Here is a 20,852-nt window from a genome sequence, read left to right on the forward strand (position 1 = left end):
TTTTTCCTTGCTGAAAATGGCTAGCCCAGCTATTTTGTTTTTTTGCAGAATAACCAACGTAGGCCTACTTGTTTTTCTATGCCCTGCTGGGCCAGGAATCTTTCAAGACGAGGAGGGGTGCATTTTGCCCGGAAAATGGGCTATAAGTAATAAAAAATGGGCTATAAGTAATATTAAATGGGCTATAAAATGAAAAAATACAACAAACAGGCAATTAGTTCCAAAATACTTTTTTCTTTCGGATTTTGATATTTTAAATTTCATTGTTTTTGTGTGGGTAAAATTTCATTGGATTTAAATTAAGGTATGTTTAGTTTTTAAATTAATTTGAATCTGACTAGAAATTTCGGGTTATATGCTGTTTGGGACAGATTTGGAGGCTGACTCGTGGGTCTACTAGGTTGATGTGTATGAAAGGCTCTGTCAACTTAGTCCACAAACGATTCTAGCAGAAGTGACCGTTGGATGTCAATCCAACGGCCGTGCTTCTTCTTCAATATCTGATCTTCTTGCTCCAGCCGCCCAAACCAGCGCCGGTGGGACTGCATGATCCCGCCTCCCATGGTCGGCTGTGCTGCTGCACATGCCGCATCACCCCACCCTACTCCATTGTTGGCCAGACCATTCCTCTACTCACCCACACCTCATGTTATTTTCCGGCGACGGTGTTGGAGATATGCCCTAGAGGCAATCATGTATGATGATATTTCCTATGTGTTTATGAATAAAGATAGTCCTTGGACATTATCAATGGTGTGTATTAGCAAGTATGTGACTTGTTTGTGGGACTATGTATTGTATGATGAACGTCCTAAAAGGTCCCTAGTCGAAAGGGCTGTGTGGACGCGCAGCCAACTAGACTAGCATATGACACGGTCGATGGCTTGGTCTCACTAGCCATGGGGCATTGGATGCTAACCGGATAATATGGACTCGGAAGGATCTGGTCAGATTCGATGTAGTCAGATCCGAGTTGAGATAAGGTCCGAGTCGGACAGACCCAACTATGAGACGCATCGATATGTCATCTGTGAGTCTCTAGTACAACATACGTTCTATGTCCTAAGACCTGAGCTGGCGCATGTACTCGGAATGGTAACAAACTTGCTTTGGGCCAACCAAACGCTACTCCGTGACTGGGTAGTTACAAAGATAGGTTTCGGGCTTGTCCAAACCCATGCTGCGAGACATGGTCGAGCAAGATGGGATTTGCCCCTCCGATAAGGAGAGATATACTTTGGGCCCCTCATGTGATCCGACCAGGATAAGCATGGCCATGCGACAAGGATTATGAGATAATCTGGTTTGTGGTCGGCATCACTGGAATGAGAAAGAGGCCGGGCTAGCACAAGGATGACAGACTCGCCTTGAGCCCGACAACATATATCGTGTGGCAAAAGGAATGGAAGTATGATGTACAGGTTCGCCTAACCAGCTTCATAGTCTGTTTGGTGTTCGGCATGCCTTGCTAGAGGCCGCTACCAACTGTGCAGTTCGGAGGTGATCCAAACTGCGACCAAGCCGGCTTGAACCTAAGGGGTCCCGCGCTTAAGGGAAGGAACCTACGAGGTCGGATCCGAGGACACTGGTCGGATGTGATCCGAGTTATATTCAGATTGTGGCTGAGTAGACTTATGGGCTTTAGGGTCCGTGTGAGGCCCAAGTGTTGAACCCACGATGGATTCCTATATAAAGCGAAGGTGTCGCACACTCACGCGGTTGATCGCTCCATCGCTGTCACTAGGGTTTGCATGTGTTGCGAATAGACACGCCTTCACTCGCCGCTGATTGTGTGATCGGACCTAGCAGTCCGCCGCACGGTGTTCCTCCTGCACGCGTGGATACCGTTAGAGGCGGTGCACCTGCGCCGCTCCGGCAAACTTGTACGTGGGATCTGACGACCGGCTATTCAGGGAGATCAGACGAGGAGGAGACGATCCACGCGGACGCGCTGCCCCAACTCTTCTTCCGCTGCATGGCACTGCGCGTCTAGTGGTAACGAACTATGATCCATCTCCCGTAGCATGTTCTTGGTTGTTTTGCGCGTAGGAAAATTTTAAATTTGCAGTCGACACACCCTATCGTAGATCCCAACAGTGGTATCAGAGTCTCTGCTATAGGATTTGGATTCAGATCGTATGCATATTAGATATGTGGAGGCGATAGATGAGATCTGTTGTCGTTGATGAGATCGGCTATGTGCACGATTGATGTGATCAACTGCACATGGGGATCGTTGAGGCTATGTTTTCTGATGATCGGAGTCGATGAGGTCGTGACACAACCTACCCCTACCGGTCGGTATCTGCCATCGGGGTTAATAGTGGAACATAAATCTGAATCGGGCTCGCGATGATCGATAAGACCGGTCAGATCAGAGAATTCGGCGTGATCGGAGTTCAGATGTGATCTGTGATCGATAAGATCCATCGTGTTCGTAGCGCCTTGTATTTCGTACACGGTCACTCAAACCGGTAGAAGCGATTCTATGCATAACTTTATTTTGCAGGGTTTGATGTGAATAGTATGGCTCATGTGTATGTGATGCATGTGTGTAAATTATACATGGCCTGCGTGTCATGTTTGTCAGCCGGCAGGAGCCAAAGTGCTGTCATTATATTGTATAACGACCTGCGTGTCGACTTATGACTCTATGTAAAATTCATTACTAGTTGTAGTAGTTGGATAATAGAGATCAGGTTGGCGGCTTGGCGGCCCGGCGTGACAAACAAGATGGAGTTTCTAGATGGTCATCAGAGTTGGAGCCGACCTAGAAGAACATCCATGAAGGAGCCATACTATTTCACAATATATGTTTTACTTGTGATTGTTATGCTTATTTGTTTCTATGCATGTTAGAATGGTAGAAAGATCCCTCATGAATATCAAGTAAATTGCCATTCCCGATGTTGCACCTTCGCACGTCAAGTACGTCTAGTAGTGGGCTCATAAAATTGGGGTGTTGCTAGGTGTCCTTGAACTAAAGGGTTCGTGTCAGACACGGACATGCACTGCATTAGGTTAACTTGACAAGGCTATCAAAACGGTTTTGGGCCTTGTGGCAAAAGAGGTCGGGAGTCGGGGTATGAGATACCTACCCGACCGACAGGAGTCGTATAGAGATATGATTAGCAAGGAGTTGCTTACCAGATAGACATGTTGTCTAGCAGTGATCCTAAATATCACTAGTCGCATGTGCTAGTCGGATCCTAGATCACTAGAGTTTGCGGAGGGATGCTGACTTCAGTGGGAGTATTTCTGTTTAAGGCTAGAATTACTCTACATAAACACATTGCTTAGTGATTGCATATTTTTCTGTTGTAGATCAATGGCACCACCTGCTCAACCCAACTTTGCATTGAAATCAATTATGGAAAAGGATAAACTGAATGGAACAAACTTTACCACCTGGTATAGAAATTTGAGAATTGTTCTCAAGCATGATAAAAAGGAACATGTTCTAGAGGATCCGCTTCCAGAGGAACCTGTCGATAATGCTAGTACCACAACCAAGAATGCCTACCAGAAACTCGTTGATGAATCAAACGAGATCATCTGCCTCATGCTGGCTTGTATGGAGCCCGATTTGCAGCAGCATTTCGAAGACGTTGGGGCTTTCGATATGATCGAGAGTCTCAAGAGCATGTTTCATGTGCTGGCTAGGACTGAAAGGTTCAACGTCTGGCGATCCTTGATGGATTGTAAGCTGAAGGAAGGTGATCCACTGAGCCCGCATGTGATCAAGATGATCGGATATGTGCAAGCTTTGGATCGGTTGGGCTTCCCGCTCTTGGATGAGCTAGCTACTGATGCAGTTCTGGGTTCTCTTCCGCCCAGCTATGGGACGTTCATCTCGAACTATCATATGCATGGCATGGATAAGAAGCTCACTGAATTGCATGGGATGCTCAAAGTGGTAGAGCAGGATATTAAGAAAGGCACGCATCAAGTGTTGATGGTGCAGAAATCGGCTAAGTTCAAGAAGAGTTGGTCCAAGAAAAAGGCTAAGGCAAAGGGCACGGAGACGGTAACCTCCGCCGCTGTGCCGAAGTCTGGACCGGACTCAAAGACCATTTGCTATCATTGCAAGGAAACTGGTCACTGGAAGAGGAACTATAGCAAGTGGCTTGCAGAGCATGGCAAGAAGGCCGGGAATGCTGCTTTAGGCAAAGGTACACTTTTTGCATATGTTATAGACATTTACCTTGCTGACATACCTAGCAGCTCTTGGGTATTTGATACCGGATCGGTTGTTCACATTTGCAACTCGATGCAGGGGCTGGTAAGAACTAGGGTGTGGCACAAGGGGAGATTGACATCAGGGTCGGCAACAAAGCAAGAGTTGCTGCGTTGGAGGTCGGGACGATGCAACTCCGGCTTCCTTCTGGATTTATTTTGGAATTGAATAATTGTTATTACATTCCTGCACTTAGTTAGAACATTATTTCTGCCTCATGCTTGATGAGTCAGGGTTATGAATTCAATTTAAAGGACAATGGTTGTTCGATTTATTTGAATGGTATGTTCCACGGCTATGCACCCATTGTTGATGGGTTATTTATATTGAATCTAGAACAGGAACCGGTCTGTAACATGAATGTCAAGAGGCATAAGCCTAATGAGATAAATCCGACATACTTCTGGCATTGCTGGCTTGGACACATTAGTCTAGAATGCATGAAGAAGCTCCATGATGATGGACTCCTAACTTCGACCGACTTTGGATCGTTCGAGACATGCGAATCATGCTTGCTCGGCAACATGACTAGGTATCCTTTCGCAAAGAGTTGTGAGAGGGCATCCGAGCTGTTGGAACTGATACACAATGATGTGTGTGGACCAATGAGCACAACTGCCAGAGGTGGCTATCAGTACTTCGTGACTTTTACCGACGACTTGAGTAGATATGGATATATCTATTTGATGAGGCACAAGTTAGAAACTTTTGAAAAGTTCAAAGAGTTTCAAAACGAGGTGGAGAATCAGCTCGGCAAGACTATAAAACTTCTATGATATGATCATGGAGGTGAGTACATGAGCCAGGAGTTTGATGATCATCTGAAAAGCAGAGGTATAGTACCTCAGCTCGCACCTCCAGGTACGCCACAAAGAAATGGTGTATCGGAACGGAGGAATCATACCTTGTTGGACATGGTTCGATCTATGATGAGCAAATCGGATTTACCCTTGTCATTCTGGGGATACGCTCTAGAAACTGCAGCTTTCACACTTAACAGGGTACCATCAAAATCTGTAGATAAGACACCACATGAGATGTGGACCGGGAAGACTCCAAGTTTGTCTTTTCTAAAGATTTGGGGTTGTGAAGCATTTGTCAAGCGACTTATGTCAGACAAGCTTACACCCAAGTCGGACAAATGCATATTCGTGGGATATCCGAGGGAAACCTTGGGATATAGCTTCTACAACCGGGAGGAGAACAAAGTGTTTGTTGCTCGGAACGGGGTTTTCCTTGAGAAAGAGTTTCTCAGTCGGGAGGCCAGTGGGAGGACGGTCCGACTTGAAGAAATTCGAGTACCACTCGGGGACGACTCAGCGGGTGATGAGATCATACCAGAGTCAGTCAGGGAACCCGTAGTGGAAGCGGCACCAGAACCACGGAGGTCGGAAAGATTGCGCAGAGTGCGTGATGTATTGTTGCTAGAAAAGGACGAGCCAACCACGTATGCGAAAGCGATGGTGAGCCCGAATTCTGAGGCATGGTTAGAGGCCATGAGATCCAAGTTAAAGTCCATGGATGAAAATCAAGTCTGTGACTTGGTTGATCCGCCGCCTGGCGTAAAGGCCATTGGCTGCAAATGGGTCTTTAAGAAGAAAACTGATGTGGATGGAAATGTTCAGATCCACAAAGCTTGACTTGTCGCTAAAGGTTATGGACAAGTTCAAGGAATTGACAGCGACGAGACTTACTCGCCCGTAGGGAAGCTGAAGTCGGTAAGGATCATACTAGCTATAGCTACATATTTCAATTACGAGATATGGCAGATGGATGTCAAAACGGCTTTCCTTCACGGAAATTTAACTGAGGACATGTATATGATACAACCCGAGGGCTTTGTCGATCCGACTATCACTAGTAAAGTATGCAAGCTCAAGAGATCCATTTATGGGTTGAGGCAAGCATCTTAGAGTTGGAACATTCATTTTTATGAGGTCGTCACTGGTCTCGGTTTCATCAAAATCGATGAGGACGCTTGCTTATACAAGCAGTTAAGTGGGAGCTCGATTGTGTTCTTGATCTTGTATGTGGATGACATACTACTGATCAGAAATGATGTTTCAATGCTGAACTCGGTCAAGGAATCATTGAATGGCAAGTTTTCAATGAAGGACCTTCGTGAGGCAGTTTACATTTTAGGCATCAAGATCTATAGAGATAGATCGAAGAGGTTGCTCGGCTTGAGCCAAAGCACGTACATAGATAAAGTGTTGAAGCGGTTCAACATGAGTGAGGCCAAGAAAGGGTTCTTGCCTGTCTCACGTGGTATAAGGCTAAGCGAGACTCAGAGTCCTTCGACATCTGATGAGCGAAGCAGGATGAGTCGGATTCCGTATGCCTCGGCAATTGGATCCATCATGTATGCCATGATATGTACACGACCTGAAGTTGCTTTTTCAATAAGCCTAACAAGTAGATACCAGGCCAACCCAGGTGAGAGTCACTGGGCAGCGGTAAAGACTATTTTGAAGTACCCGAAAAGGACTAAAGAGATGTTCCTAGTTTATGGAGGTGAGGAAAAGCTTGTCGTAAGGGGTTACGCCGATGCTAGTATCCAAACCGACAGAGATGATTGTCGATCACAGTCCGGATTCGTATATGTCATGAACGGAGGAGTAGTGAGCTGGATGAGCTCCAAGCAAGATACGATGGCCGATTCTACCAAAGAAGCCGAATACATTGCGGCTTGTGAAGCTGCAAAGGAAGGTGTTTGGATCTGGAACTTTTCTGGATGATCTTGGTATTTTCCCATCATTGGTAAAACCATTGGACCTTTATTGTGATAATCTGGTGCCATCGCACAAGCCAAGGAGCCGAGGGATCACCACAAGACCAGACACATAGATCGGAAATATCACCTGATACGAAAGATCGTAAAGAATGGTGATGTTGAGTTATGCAAAATTCACACGGATGCAAATGTTGCAGATCCATTGACTAAGCCGCTTCCACAATCCAAGCATGAGGGGCATGTAAGAGCTATGGGCATTTGTTGTCTATTTGATTGACTCTAGTGCAAGTGGGAGACTGTTGGAGATATGCCCTAGAGGCAATCATGTATGATGATATTTCCTATGTGTTTATGATTTGCAAGGAATGACGAAAACGATTCCCGAGCTCTTTGTGATGCTGAAATCAATGAAGGTAGAAATCAAGAAAAACATCAAATGTTGATGGTTGACAAGACCACTAGTTTCAAGTAAAAGGACAAGGGAAAGAAAGGGAACTTCAAGAAGAATGGCAAGCAAGTTATCACCTAGATAGATCTTGCATGATCGTAGGAATTTTTTTTAAAATACTGCGTTCCCCAACAATAAGGGAGCAACTGTGCCTGCCTGGCCCCAAAGCAAGTCCCAAAGCCTTCCGCTTTGGTGAAAGAAGATCAGGACGGCGACGCGACATGACGGAGGTCATCGTGGAGCCCTCTGCGCGTCATGGATAATCAGGCGGAGAGTGCCTTTCATCAGGATAAGCATCGGTGCCTGTCCCCCTTTGAATTTGCCGCCCTGTGATAACCCTTTCCTGCTCATATTTTTGGGGAAGAGGTCCGAGGCACCTATAAAAGGGGCAGTGCTGCCACCATAGAAGGGGATCATGTAATCTCTCCATTGCTAGCCCCATAGAGCTCCTACTCATCTTGTAGCTCCAAGAGCACTGTCCACAAAGCAATTTCACTAAGTAGGAGTAGAGTTTTCAACGCATGGTGGCCCGAACTTGGGTATCTCGTTGTGTTTCTGTCGTGCCTCGTGCGTAGCTCGTAGTCTCGTGGTTGTGAGCCAAGTCCCCAGAGTTTGAACCAGGGTTTGGGGGGATTTCCCGTAGCTCAGAATCAATCCCCCGACAATGGTTCCCGACCTCGCGCTGTCGTCTTCTTCTTCCTCGGGCCCTTTGCTTGCATCTTTGGCGTTCGACAAAGGGGATGGAGGAGGCGGCCGTCCTTGATCCGGCGCAACCGCAACAAGAGAGTTCACGGCCCGGTGGAAGTTGGCGCGGCGGCGACAATGGCTCCATGGACGACGTGGTTCCCCTGCCGCTTTCGCTTCATGCCGACGGTAGAAGGAATAGGCGCGACGACTCTGATTGGTCCGATGACGCATGGAAAACGTCAGCCGGGAGGTGTGGTGGCTCCATGCCGGCGACCGGAGGCGCGACAAGGAGAGATGGCGAGGGACATGACATGTTGACGATGGAAGGAATAGGCACGATGGCTTTGATTGGGCCGACGACACATGGAAAACGCCAGTTAGGGGCTGTGGTTGCTCCATGCCGGTGACTGGAGGTGGGCGAGGAGAGGCGGCCAGGGACCAGAGGGATTGGCGACGACGGCCCGAAAAGTGAGGAAGTTCCCCTCCCACTAAATCGCAAGTTGGATAGAGCTAGCGGCAAACTGGTTGAGGAGGGGGAGGGGGTGTAGATTTGGCACCTATACGAGACCTGGTCGAAACGATTTTTCGTCTCCCATATATCGACGGTTATTTTGCGGGGCAGGAATATAAAGCATATGCTAGAGTTGCTCTAAACAGCACGCTCGCTCATGCCTCGTTGGCTCGCCTTTTTTTGGCTCGAATCCCCTCTCTTTCTTGGACGAGCACGCCACCGCCGGAGCAGTCCTTACTGCCACCGTGAGTCTCTCCTCCACCGCTAGGCGGCCGTCGCCCTCTTCAGTCGCGAGCGACCTTGCTCCGCGTCTCTTCCACCGGTCGCCGCCTCTCCTCCACCGCTACTCATACGCCAGCCGCCTCCCGTGGCGACGACCCTACCCAACCCAGGAGCCCCTCCATTGACTGCCGGTCCTCCTTTTCCTTTGCCCTTACTCCTCCCCGCGGACCATCGCCCGCTCCTCTTCACCCCACTGACCATCCAGGACCTCCATCGTCACCCCTTGCTCCTTTGCAGTCGCACTACACTCCGTCCCACCGCCGGCCACCTCCGATCTCTGCCCCCCGCACCGCCATCCACCTCCGAGGGGATGCAGCCCACACCGGCACCGGAGGGGATACAAATTAGAGAGACCGTGCCGAATTGCATATGTCCAAAGCTGTTTGGTGGACCATACAGATAGCCGTCCGTCCGTCACCCAGACAGAAGGCCCAACAGTCCGTCCGTCTGGCTTTCCCTTTTCCGTTTTTCCTCTTCCAAAAACTCATCTCCCACCTTGTCCCGCTCCTCTCTGCTCCGCTGCCCCCCTCCCCTCCCCTCACCGGGAGATCCCAACCCAAATCCTCCTCCGCAACGACCCCCCGAAACCCTAGAAAGTCGCCCCCACGCTGCCTTCGTCCCCTCTCACCCCCTCCGAGGCTTCGCTCCCGGTTCCGGCCACGGGCTCGCTCTGCGCTGGGCATGTGCTGCGGCCGCCGTGCCGGAAGATGACCTCCCAGGACGGCGCCGCCCCGCCGCCGGCCCCGCCCAAGCGCCCTGCCCCGGGGGAGCAGCCGTCGTCCGAGGTTCTCGTCACCTACAAGCGCCGCCGCACGGCCACCCGCGGCGCCAGCTCCGACCCCGGAGCGGTAAGCATTGCAATCCCTAGCCTGCTCGTCTTCTTTCTTCTTCCCCCCTCCCCTTGTTGCTGTTGCAGTTGGAATATCTGGCCGTCTTTGCTCTCTGGCGCCACCAGCCGCCTTTCATTTTGAAGCGCCTAGATTTGCAACTAGGTTCTTCCAATGCCATGAATCTTGCCGCCGCCCAGCAATTCTGTACCCAATAAACGAAATATCTTTTCCTCTGCAGATGTTCTGCATAACTGAAAACTATGCTCAGTGCTTTTCCTTTGCTTGCTCTGTGTGCAGCCTTGTGCCACCACCGTCCCCTGTAGCGGTACTTCTGGCCAAGATGGCCACCAGATCCTGCCCAGACATTGGATTACTTGGAGGAACACGTTGGAGGGCTTCCTGCAATCCCCAGGTGTAAATAAGGGTGGAGGGATTCAGTGCTGCATACAAGATGCGCTCAGATACAATTGCTGTCGATCAGTGCAAAAAGTCAGTAATAATGCTCTTGTTCAGAACATATATCTCATAACAGAAGCAATCTTGTGTATAATGTCTATGATAGGAATTTCCCCTGATAGTGAATTTGTCTGTGATTTCCAGGGCAACCTAAATAAAGGCCAAGGAGCGTCAGAAGAGCATCCTGCTGGAGTAGCAGGTGCTAAAGAGATTAGCTCCTCTATTGCATTAAAAGATGCGATTGCAGCATCATTGGATGCCAACACAGCAATGTGCAATAATGCTCTCCTTGACATTTTTGTCTCAGAGAAGTTTGCCATGTTGTGTGATTTGCTAGTTGGAACTTTCCATGTGAGTAAGGTTCATGAGGTCATTGATTTGGGGAAAATTGACGCCAACATGAGAAATGGAAACTATGCACGGAACCCGGCTCTGTTCAACGACCACATCCAGCAGGTAGCTATTTCTCATTCATTCATTGGAAAAAGTAGCCGTGTTCTTGATTATTACCACAATTCAGTGCTAGGCGTTTTGCTATCGCCTAGAGCCTAGTCGCGCCTTCTTTTACTATGATTATTACTGTGTTTTATGATATCAAATAGAGACACGCCAGCATCACTTCTGCTTGGCAGCCTAGAGTAGGCCTTTTATGCACTGTAGTGTCTCAAATGGTCCCTGTATTTTCACCGTGGCATCTGTGAGCACACGTAAACCAAAATTGTCGAATAATTCTTCTGCATGCGCAGTTCAATGCTGGAGTATTAATCCAAGTGAGGAAGTTTTATTTTCCTCCTTCCGTTACTAAAATGGACAGATAGCGAAAAACAACTGTAATGTGTTGGGGTAAGATCAACTAATGGTTAGATTTGGTGAGCTGTGTAGACGGTAGCGCTCCACCTCCCACGCCTCTCAGAAGATGTGTGCTGCTCTTCTTATTTTTTGTCTTTTCTCCTTTTCATCTCTTTTTTTGCTTGCTATAAGTATTCCATGAAACATTCAGGCAAATAATACTTTAATATGTATGTATATTTGTGCATGATATAGATATGGGAGAAGTTTGAACAAGTTGGCCGAGAGATGACAAGTCTAGCCAGCAATCTTCCAATCATTTCACGAGCTTCCTATCAGAAGCAAGTAAGTTTGCAGTTTTTACCCCCATACTTAAGAGACATGTATTTCCGGACAACTGTACCTCAAGCTGCTGTTGATGCTTAACTTGTTGCTATAATTCCTCTTTATGCTGCTGCTGAGCAACACTTATGATATAATCTTTACAGGCTTCTGGAGTTTCTGAAGTAGAGGTTGCTGCTGAGCACAGGATAGAGGTAATTGGTGTGTTTGTGGACAGTTTGCTGGCCACTTTTAAAATGGTTACATCCAGCTAATAATTTTTACTGATTGCATATTTCATTAGGAAACAAGTCTGGGTGGTTTTGTCGAGAAAATCCCGAAGGATTCAAATACGACCACACAGTTCTCCCCATGTGATTCCGGTCATTCTACAATACCAAAGCGATCTGGGACATGTGGACTTGGTCGAACTTGCACTTGCAAACAATGTGGAACCAGTGCAGAAGAAGAAAAAAGCCTTATATGTGATGGATGCGACACGACATACCACTTTGAATGTGTGAAGCGACTCCATCCTGCTATGAAACAAATCCCGGACAACTGGCACTGTCCTGCCTGCAGCAGCAATAAGGGAAAGGGAAAGGGAAAGGGAAAGTCTGCAGGCGCCAAGAAGAATGTTCATGACAGCCTGCATGGTGATTGTCCTCTGTGTGACAAGCTTGAGGTCGTCAAGAAGATAGAACCACCTGAAGTTGCCAGCGGAATCGAGGCAGCCGACGAAAGAGAAGGGAGCTCGGTGCCGAGTGTGGAGGAAGAGAATGAGCCGGACCTGTACACGACCGCCCTGTCGAAGCTGTGCAAGCACTGTGGCACGTGCGAGGACGACGACAAGCAGTTCCTGGTGTGTGGCCACCCTTACTGCCCCTACAAGTTCTACCACATCCGGTGCCTGAGGACGAGCCAGATCGCGCTGGAGAAGCAGAAGAATCTGGAGTGCTGGTACTGCCCCTCCTGCCTCTGCAGGGGCTGCTTCAAGAACAAGGACGACGAGGAGATCACCCTGTGCGACGGCTGCGACGAGGCCTACCACGTGTACTGCATGACGCCCAAGCGCACCTGCGTCCCCAAGGGCCACTGGTACTGCCCGCTGTGCAGCGTGCGGCGGGCAAGGGAGGGGATGCAGAGGTACGAGAAGTCGATCCTGAAGAAACAACAACATATAAGCGCCAAGCGTGCGAGCCAGTCGGACGACGCTTAGCCTAGTTGATGATGCTATTGCTTGGCCAAGAGGGGAGTAATAAGCAGAGCAGCGTTTTGCAAAGATGTTGCTTGGCCAAGCTTTGCTGGGTAAAGGAAAAGGAAGGGACGATGATTATTCTTTGGCCCTCTTTGGAGGGCCATATATGATATATACACTGGCTTGAATAGTTGAATCAGAGCCAGTCAGTTGTGTAGTTGACACTTAGAAAGTCTCGCCTGATGAAACGCTTCTTTTATGTAGGCTGTATTATTATTATTTGCACGAAACATCACTTGATTTGTTGTGTTTTTACTTACTTAGTGCCAGTTGTTCCATTGTAACTCTTGTAAGGAACGAATGATACGACCTTGTCAATCTCTATTCATTGCTGTTGTTTGGTTATAACTAACTCTATTTTTGTGTTATTTTGTCACACCTAGGAACCCTACTTTTGCAAACTGATTTTTCTTTTTGCATGGGTAAACTTATTTGTTGGGACCTTATAATGTAAGAGTACAATGCAATGTGCTTAGAGAGTTGTTTGCGAAAACGTACCCTTACATTATAATTATATACTCCCTCTGTTCTTAAATATAGGTCTTTTAAGAGATTCCACTCTAGACTACATACGGGGCAAAATGAGTGAACCTATACTCTAAAAGACGTCCAATATATCCGAATGTAGTCTTTATAGTGAAATTTCTAAAAAGACTTGTATTTAGAAACGGAGGGAGTATATAAGCAATAGGTCTATGCTATAAAATACGCATCGGTGCTTAAGAAAACACAATTTTATGGTTTTACAAAGGGCGCTGATAGGCGCCGGTGCGCCGGCCGAAAGTTTCGGCCGATCTAGCCCAGGCCGTTGGATGTGAGCCGCGCGGGTCGTTGGATCCAGGAAAAAAAAACGAATCGCCCCCGGCTTCTTCTTCCTCCCGCACGCACGCGTAAACGCAGGAAAAAAACGGATCTCCGCGGGTCAGCCTCCTCGTGCTCGCCCTTGGACGCCGCGTCGCAGCTCACCGGGGCCGCTCGCCGTCGCAGCTCGCCGTCGCAGCTCGCCGGGGCTGCTCGCCGTCGCAGCTCACCTGGGGCGTTCGCCGTATGCAGCTCCGTCGGGCCGGGCGTGTCTCCCTCCCTCTGGTTGCAGCACCGCCGGGTGAGGGTTCCAGCATTGTCGCAGTCCGCCATCATAGCTCGCCGCGTGCCCGTCGCAGCACCGCGCGCCCATGCAGCTCCGTCGCCGCCGCTCACCATTGTTAGCTAGCCGTTCTCGGTTTGAAGCTTTTTTAGAAGCGCGTTGTAGCTTTCCTCCAAGCCGGTTGCAGCTTTTTGTCGCTGCGAGATGCCGACCCCCAACTACCTCATATCCAGTTGAAGCATTTTTCAAGCTGGTTGTAGCTTTCGTGGCTACCGGATGTAGCATTTTTCAGCACTGGTTGCAGCTCTGACGTACATCCGTTGAAGCCCCTGCTTCTTTTGATTCCAACAAAAATGTTGTTGGTTCCAGCTCTCGATTTGCAGGTTGTAGCAAAAACAAAAGCTGGTTCCAGCTCTGGGTTTTGCCGGGACAAAAATCATTTGCTGGAAAAGCATTGCTGGTCGCTGCTTCCGCCGGTTGCCGTGGTAGCAAAAAACATGCTAGTTGTAGCAAAATCCTGCTACGGTTGCAGCAAAACATCGTTGTCGTCGTCGCGAGGGTCCGAGCTCCGCCTGATGGATGTAGCAAAAAGCTTCGCCGGTGGTAGCAAAATTCAACTATGGTTGCAGCTTCCCCCTTGTTGTGCAGTGCCATTGAAGCTTTCTATGTCTATGGTTGAAGCTTTTTTGAATGGCCGTTGAAGCTTTTTAGGTGATGGTTGCAACACTTCTATACGCGGGGTGGATCCGGGCATGGCGGGCAGGCAGTTATGGTGGGCGGCGAGGGAGCGCCCTGGCCGCCGGCGATGGAGCTTGTGGTGGCCCAGCCGCTGCCCGGGAGGAGGAGGAGGGGAGGGGATGCGCGCCCTTGAAGGCTGTAGGTTAGGGATGGATCTGGCCATGGCAGCAGGCAGCCATGGCGGCCGGCGAGGGAGCGCCTGGCCGCCGGCGATGGAGTTCGTGGAGGCCCAGTCGCAGCTCGGGGGAGGGGAGGTGCGCGCACGTAGGCTGAAGGTAGGGGATGGAGGCACGTAAGGAAGGAGGCGGGGATCGCGCGGGCGCGTTGCCAGCGTGGCGTGCGAACCGGCGGAACGGTTCGGCCGGTGCGCCGTTTGTAAACACTTCCCTTTTACAAACGCCTACTCTAAAGCCCATTGCATTGTACTGCTACTGCAGGGTTTGACAGGAGATTCGGAGCGGCAAATCCTAGGAGTTAAATTGTTTGCTAATTGCAGTGGCGAATCTCGTTTGCAATCGTCTGTCATTATCTCGCATGCCACGTGTCCAGGCCAGGATAGAAGCATGACGTGAAGGTAAGGAAAGCAGTAACGCGTTCCATGATGACAGGGAAGAGCCTCTCCTCTCCCTCCTTCACACAAACCGAGCTCTCAACCTAAAACCAGGACCAATCCTGGCCTGTGTACCCTCTTCTCTTCTTTCTCCCATATCTCGTGTCTTTCCTTCTCTTCTCAAGAGATCGACGGCGCCGCCTCAAGTTCTCGGCTTTCTAGAACCTTCTAGAAGAACCGCCGATGCCTTATAGAATGGGTCGTCCGGAGAGGAGTTTTCGATGGATTAATTGATTATTGATTAATTGGTTCCGGAACGCCGGCCGGTTTCGGTTTCTTCCCTGGGCCTTGGCCTTCTTCTTCATCTTCTTTCGGAAGAGGCGCGATGGAGGATGGGAAGATGGGGAACGTGGCGACGGTCCGGGCGGTGCTCGCCATCCTCCAATGGTGGGGCTTCAACGTCACCGTCATCATCATCAACAAGTGGATCTTCCAGGTCCCAACTCTTCTCCATCCCCCTTTTTTATTTACCTTTTATTTCCTCCTCATCCTCATGTGCGCCTCCTCGTGTTTTGATGGGTTGATCCGTGCCTTCAGGTGCAGATTAGCTAGTGATTTATCATGCCACGAATGTAAAAAAAAAGGAGTTATCGGATTAGGTTTCCTTGCCAATGGTAAAAAAAGAACTTTTAGGAGGAGAAACAAAACCTCAAGTCCTTCCTTTCGTTCATGTGTTTGATTGCTAGTTTATTCAGAGTTAAACTAGAGGGTAAACCAACATGCCCTGATGATCTAAAAAACCAACATGCCCTGATGATCTAAAAAACCAACATGCCAGGTTTCAGGCTTCATTCAGAGTTTTTTTTGTACTGATATGTTTGACAACAAGATGAATCTAAACATATTTCACCTCCAGTGACATATGGATGAATATTCCCCCTGGGCTTCTTCCACCATCTTTGTTTGGGGGCTTATTTTATGTTTGCATTCAGTTGTCAAGTACAAGTCTGATTTCTTGGACTAGAAATATACAACATCCTGCTGCTGGCACTGGCACTATCCTCGTTAATAAAGAAATTATCCTCGTTAATAAAGAAATTATCTGCTCCTTGCTCTCGATGATTTGAAGTTTTTCTTCGATGCAGAAACTGGAGTTCAAATTCCCTCTGACCGTGTCGTGTGTCCACTTCATATGCTCTTCTATTGGAGCCTATATCGCAATCAAAGTGCTCAAAGTAAAACCACTCATCGAGGTCGCCCCCGAGGATCGCTGGAAAAGGATATTCCCCATGTCATTTGTGTTCTGCATAAACATAGTGTTGGGAAATATCAGCCTGCGGTACATCCCGGTCTCTTTCATGCAGACCATAAAATCCTTCACTCCTGCAACAACAGGTTCTCCCATTTCTTGCTCTCCATTCAACATGCCCTTTTCACGACTGCTGTCGCATATTCTGATTCATTGAAGAACAGTTATTCTGCAGTGGTTGGTCTGGAGGAAATATTTTGAGTGGCGCATATGGGCTTCTTTGATTCCAATTGTGGGTGGAATCCTCTTAACTTCAGTAACTGAACTAAGCTTCAATATGTTTGGTTTTTGCGCTGCCATGGTTGGCTGCCTTGCCACATCTACAAAGACCATCTTGGCAGAATCCCTGCTCCATGGATACAAATTTGACAGGTAAACAGTTGATCTGATCAGTTTACAGAAGAAATGATTACATACCAATCTGTCTCAGTTTTACAACAAAGAATTTAAGGTGTAGGGGAAGGGTGGCTGTTGTCATGTGATGTTTCATAGTAATTGTCATCAGAGATTATCATAGATAATGGAATAAATACCGCTGCTGTCATCATTATTATTATGTAGAATCTCTTGCTATTTTTATAGTACCGCAATCAAGTACGATCTTGCACATTTTCCTTCTAGTGAGGTGATTTGCTGTTCTTTTTCTTCTTTGCAGCATTAACACAGTGTACTACATGGCACCCTTTGCCACCATGATACTATCGATACCAGCGATCGTACTCGAAGGGAGCGGCGTAATCAACTGGCTGTACACATACGAGTCAACCGTCCCTGCACTGGTCATCATAATCACCTCGGGAGTTCTCGCCTTCTGCCTGAACTTCTCCATCTTCTATGTTATCCATTCAACGACAGCGGTGACCTTCAATGTAGCCGGCAATCTCAAGGTGAGAGTAAGAGTGTGAGGCTCTATTCCGCTTTGTTCTGCTTCCCCAGTCCAAGTTTGGCACTGACAAACTGGTACCATGATCGGTTTGTAGGTGGCTGTCGCGGTACTGATCTCCTGGATGATCTTCCGGAACCCGATCTCCGCCATGAACGCCGTGGGGTGTGGGATCACGCTCGTCGGCTGCACCTTCTACGGCTATGTGAGGCATTTGATCTCCCAGCAGGCCGCCTCCCCAAGCCCGCGCACCCCGAGAAGCCGGTTGGAGATGCTCCCCCTTGTAGGCGAAAAGCAAGAGAAGATCTAGCAGCAGGACATATAGGCGCTCTTGACAATCATAGGAATAATAATGAACACACAGCATTTGGGGTTAGAAAGAGCAAAGTTTCGTAGGATACATATTTTGGTGTTGGTAACGATGCTGTACTTGATCCACCCGACTTAATTTCGCTGTTGTTTCATGTCAGTTGCTGCACACGGTTTGTTCTTCGTGGAACTGATCAGACATTTTTTGGCCTGTGCTGCTGGACAAATACTTTCTTGTGCTAGTATAAATTGTTCAGGATGCTGCTTGTAGTAGCATCTGACTACTGACGCTAATAGACTGCTGTTGAAATTTGGGCACAATTTTTTGTTTCCTCCGAAGTGTTTTTTTTTGTTGTTGACGGTGACCATGGCAGGCAACAGCGGGCCTGAACCATTTTCAAATATATTCATCACTGCAAAAACAGAAGACGATACAACACCAACCATTTTCAAATTTATTGAAAAAAAAGAAGACGATACAACACCACAGCTGAAACATGTAGGACGAGGCGATTCGCTGCCCAGGCTCAGCTACATCCGCGATGAACAGAAAATTCAAAAAAAAAACACTGGTGTTGTATCGTTTCTGCCTGAACTTCAAATAATCTGAAATTTGAAGCGCACCTCACGCATCAAATTATCTTCCATGCAATTTTGTTTTCGAATTTTCTCTTCACCGGGTGCAGATGAGCCTAGGCTTAGAAATGGATATTCGCAACATATAGCACACAAAGAAAGAAGAGGAAAATGTATATAGAGAGAGAACCAAAAACAAGCCACGACAAACAACCAGCACCGAGAAATTTATCACCTTAACATTAAAAACAAAAATAACAAGTTCTTACAGATCAGCAGAGGAACAAGCACAGAACACTACCTAAGAGAAGACATAACATGATGATCAAAGGTAATCCATGTTTCTTGTGTTCCACGGACCACGGAGCCCAGCATATAGCAGAAATGCCCAGCATGAACAAACGATCCCCACCGGGAGGAAAACATGAAGCCAATAAGAAGTTTAGCAGAGAAGAAAGACAACAACTACTAGTATTTGGCACAACACCAACAGATCCCCGAACCACCCGTAGAAACTGGACATGAAAAACAATGGTCTCCCAGTTTCAACATTTTTACATAGGGAACACAAATGGGACCTAGCCCAATTTCGCTTACAACATGTTATCTCTAGTATAAGCACAGGATCCTCAAGATGTCGCCTCGCAAACAGCCCGGGAATTTTCGAGCGCCTGAGCCATCATCCATAATGAGCACTAACAAATGTCTATTTTTTATTTTTATTTTTGCTGGTGAACAATGTCTCTTTGCCGATTCATGGATTTAGTGTAAACTCAGCTTTGCTTTTTATTTTACGAAAGAAATGGGAAACTCAGCTTTGCTGGTAAACAATGTCTCTTTGATTTAGTGTAAACTCAGCATCGGGAAACTCAGCTTTGCTGTGTCGTATTTGTACGAAAGAAATGGATAAGTGTGGATAAGGGGGGAAATTAAACAGAAACAGCAAAAATTAGTCACGCTCGGTGGGACTCGAACCCACAATCCTTTGATTAGAAGTCAAATGCCTTATCCATTAGGCCACGAGCGCCTTGTGTTGCACTTTTTCAAGCTTATTTATTTGACATAGGGATTTGAACGCCTTGGAAGTTTGAAGCCTCCGGATTCTTTGGTCGCCAAGAGCTCTTATAAGTTTTACAGTTTTTTTTTGCGGGGGAAGTTTTTCAGATTAATAATACTATATGACTATATGATGATGTAGTGCTCAGGCTGGTTTTGTATCATGTGTCTTTTGCACTTACAGGGCTAGTTCATTTAAATTATATGCGGATGTGTATGATTCTTTTTTACATGTTATGTGACAAAGTATCCATTATCCTACTCTATTTAAGTCCAATTTATTTGGTGGCTGCCAAAATAAGTTGTCCCCTTCTCAACTTATTTTGAAAGCCACCCTCAATTTTTTGGGGGGCTTTGGTGACTTCTGTAATAAGATAAGTTGGGAAGTGGGTACCTTATGCCATAAGCTGTCAGAAGAACTGGACATTACTCTAAATTTATTCCATGTTCGGGTGAACATAATTGATATCCTTGTTCTAGCTAAGACTTATTTTTTGTGGGGAATTCAGAGAGCTTGATTCAACAAAAAAAGGAGATGGCTGATTTGGCTAATCTGTTTAATTACATGTTGAAATACAAAAGTTCAAAATGATGGAACAGGCTCTCCGACTTCTAAAAGAATCATCGCCACAACCAACAGGGAGCTACAACGAGAAGTGCATTGATAGACCAGGTAATGTCAATGTATCTCCATTATCACATGCGGGTAGCCTCGAAACTTAGCAAATATAACGTCATCCTACAATGCCAAAGCTTTCGCAACGAACGGATGAGTGACACCTTCGTGTGACCTTAGCAAATATAATTCTACAGTAATAATTTTATACACAAAAAAAATCCACGGATACCATGGATTCCATGGTGTCCTCCGACGAGGAAGACGCTAGGGGAGGGGAAGAAGATGCGCGAGGGGAGGGGGGGGGGTGATCTCACTGATAACCCACAAGTATAGAAGATCGCAACCGTTTTCGAGGGTAAAGTATTCAACCCAAATTTATAGATTCGACACAAAGGGCGCCAAATAATATTTAAAGGTATTAGCAGCTGAGTTGTCAATTCAACCACACCTGGAGATTAATTATCTGCAACAAGTAATCAGTAGCAAAGTAATATGGTAGTTTTGATGGTAGTGATAGCAGCAACGTCAACGGTAACAGTGATAACAGTAATTTTATAGCAAGTGTAACCGTGATGATAGCAGTAGTAACTTAGCAAGAACAATATAAGATAAATTCGTAGGCATTGGATCGGTGACTTGCTGGATGATATTCATCATGAGACAGTTATAACCTAGGGCGATACGGCACTAGCTCCAGTTCATCAGTATAATGTAGGCGTGTATTCCGTAAATAGTCATACGTGCATATGGAAAAAACTTACATGGCATATTTTGTCCTACCCTCCCGTGGCAGCGGAGTCCATATTGAAAACTAAAAGATATTAAGGCCTCCTTTTAATAGAGAACCGGAACAAAGCATTAACACATAGTGAATAGATGAACTCCTCAAACTACGGTCATCACCGGGAGTGGTCCCGGCTATTGTCACTCCGGGGTTGCCGGATCATAACACGTAATAGGTGACTATAACTTGCAAGATCGGATCTAGAACATGGATATAATGGTGATAACATAAACGGTTCAGATCTAAAATCATGGCACCCGGGCCCAAAGTGACAAGCATTAAGCATGGCAAAGTCATAGCAACATCAATCTTAGAACATAGTGGATACTAGGGATCAAGCCCTAACAAAACTAACTCGATTACATGATAATCTCATCCAACTCCTCACCAA

General features: G+C 47.2%; 2 protein-coding genes and 1 non-coding gene across 3 annotated transcripts; 2 read left to right on the forward strand and 1 right to left on the reverse strand.

Moving 5' to 3' along the window:
• The first annotated feature begins 9,344 nt into the window (after positions 1-9,344).
• Positions 9,345-12,905, forward strand: LOC123147651 (PHD finger protein EHD3). The gene is made up of 6 exons (XM_044566911.1): positions 9,345-9,747; positions 10,027-10,218; positions 10,330-10,641; positions 11,230-11,319; positions 11,463-11,510; positions 11,600-12,905. Exons 1-6 carry the CDS (start codon positions 9,607-9,609, stop codon positions 12,512-12,514), a joined length of 1,698 nt encoding a protein of 565 aa, XP_044422846.1. The 5' UTR covers positions 9,345-9,606; the 3' UTR covers positions 12,515-12,905.
• A 2,057-nt stretch (positions 12,906-14,962) lies between these two features.
• LOC123147652 (UDP-galactose transporter 1) lies at positions 14,963-17,747 on the forward strand. Its single transcript, XM_044566912.1, has 5 exons — positions 14,963-15,421; positions 16,071-16,320; positions 16,399-16,606; positions 16,890-17,121; positions 17,215-17,747. Exons 1-5 carry the CDS (start codon positions 15,311-15,313, stop codon positions 17,425-17,427), a joined length of 1,014 nt encoding a protein of 337 aa, XP_044422847.1. The 5' UTR covers positions 14,963-15,310; the 3' UTR covers positions 17,428-17,747.
• Positions 17,748-18,956: 1,209 nt separating this feature from the next.
• On the reverse strand, positions 18,957-19,029 carry TRNAR-UCU (transfer RNA arginine (anticodon UCU)). Its single transcript has one exon. It is a non-coding gene; the product is annotated as a tRNA-Arg (tRNA).
• Between the last annotated feature and the right edge of the window lie 1,823 nt (positions 19,030-20,852).

Source organism: Triticum aestivum, chromosome 7A (assembly GCF_018294505.1).
Source record: "Triticum aestivum cultivar Chinese Spring chromosome 7A, IWGSC CS RefSeq v2.1, whole genome shotgun sequence".
NCBI lineage: Eukaryota > Viridiplantae > Streptophyta > Magnoliopsida > Poales > Poaceae > Triticum > Triticum aestivum.

Excerpts from the sequence above, each read along its gene's own strand:
- LOC123147651 (XM_044566911.1), top strand. The coding sequence starts at position 9,607 with ATGACCTCCCAGGACGGCGCCGCCCCGCCGCCGGCCCCGCCCAAGCGC. Across the intron at positions 11,320-11,462 it reads GAGCTTCCTATCAGAAGCAA|GCTTCTGGAGTTTCTGAAGT; the intron begins GTAAGTTTGCAG and ends TAATCTTTACAG. Across the intron at positions 11,511-11,599 it reads CTGCTGAGCACAGGATAGAG|GAAACAAGTCTGGGTGGTTT; the intron begins GTAATTGGTGTG and ends ATATTTCATTAG.
- LOC123147652 (XM_044566912.1), top strand. The coding sequence starts at position 15,311 with ATGGAGGATGGGAAGATGGGGAACGTGGCGACGGTCCGGGCGGTGCTC. Across the intron at positions 16,321-16,398 it reads CTTCACTCCTGCAACAACAG|TTATTCTGCAGTGGTTGGTC; the intron begins GTTCTCCCATTT and ends ATTGAAGAACAG. Across the intron at positions 16,607-16,889 it reads CATGGATACAAATTTGACAG|CATTAACACAGTGTACTACA; the intron begins GTAAACAGTTGA and ends TCTTCTTTGCAG.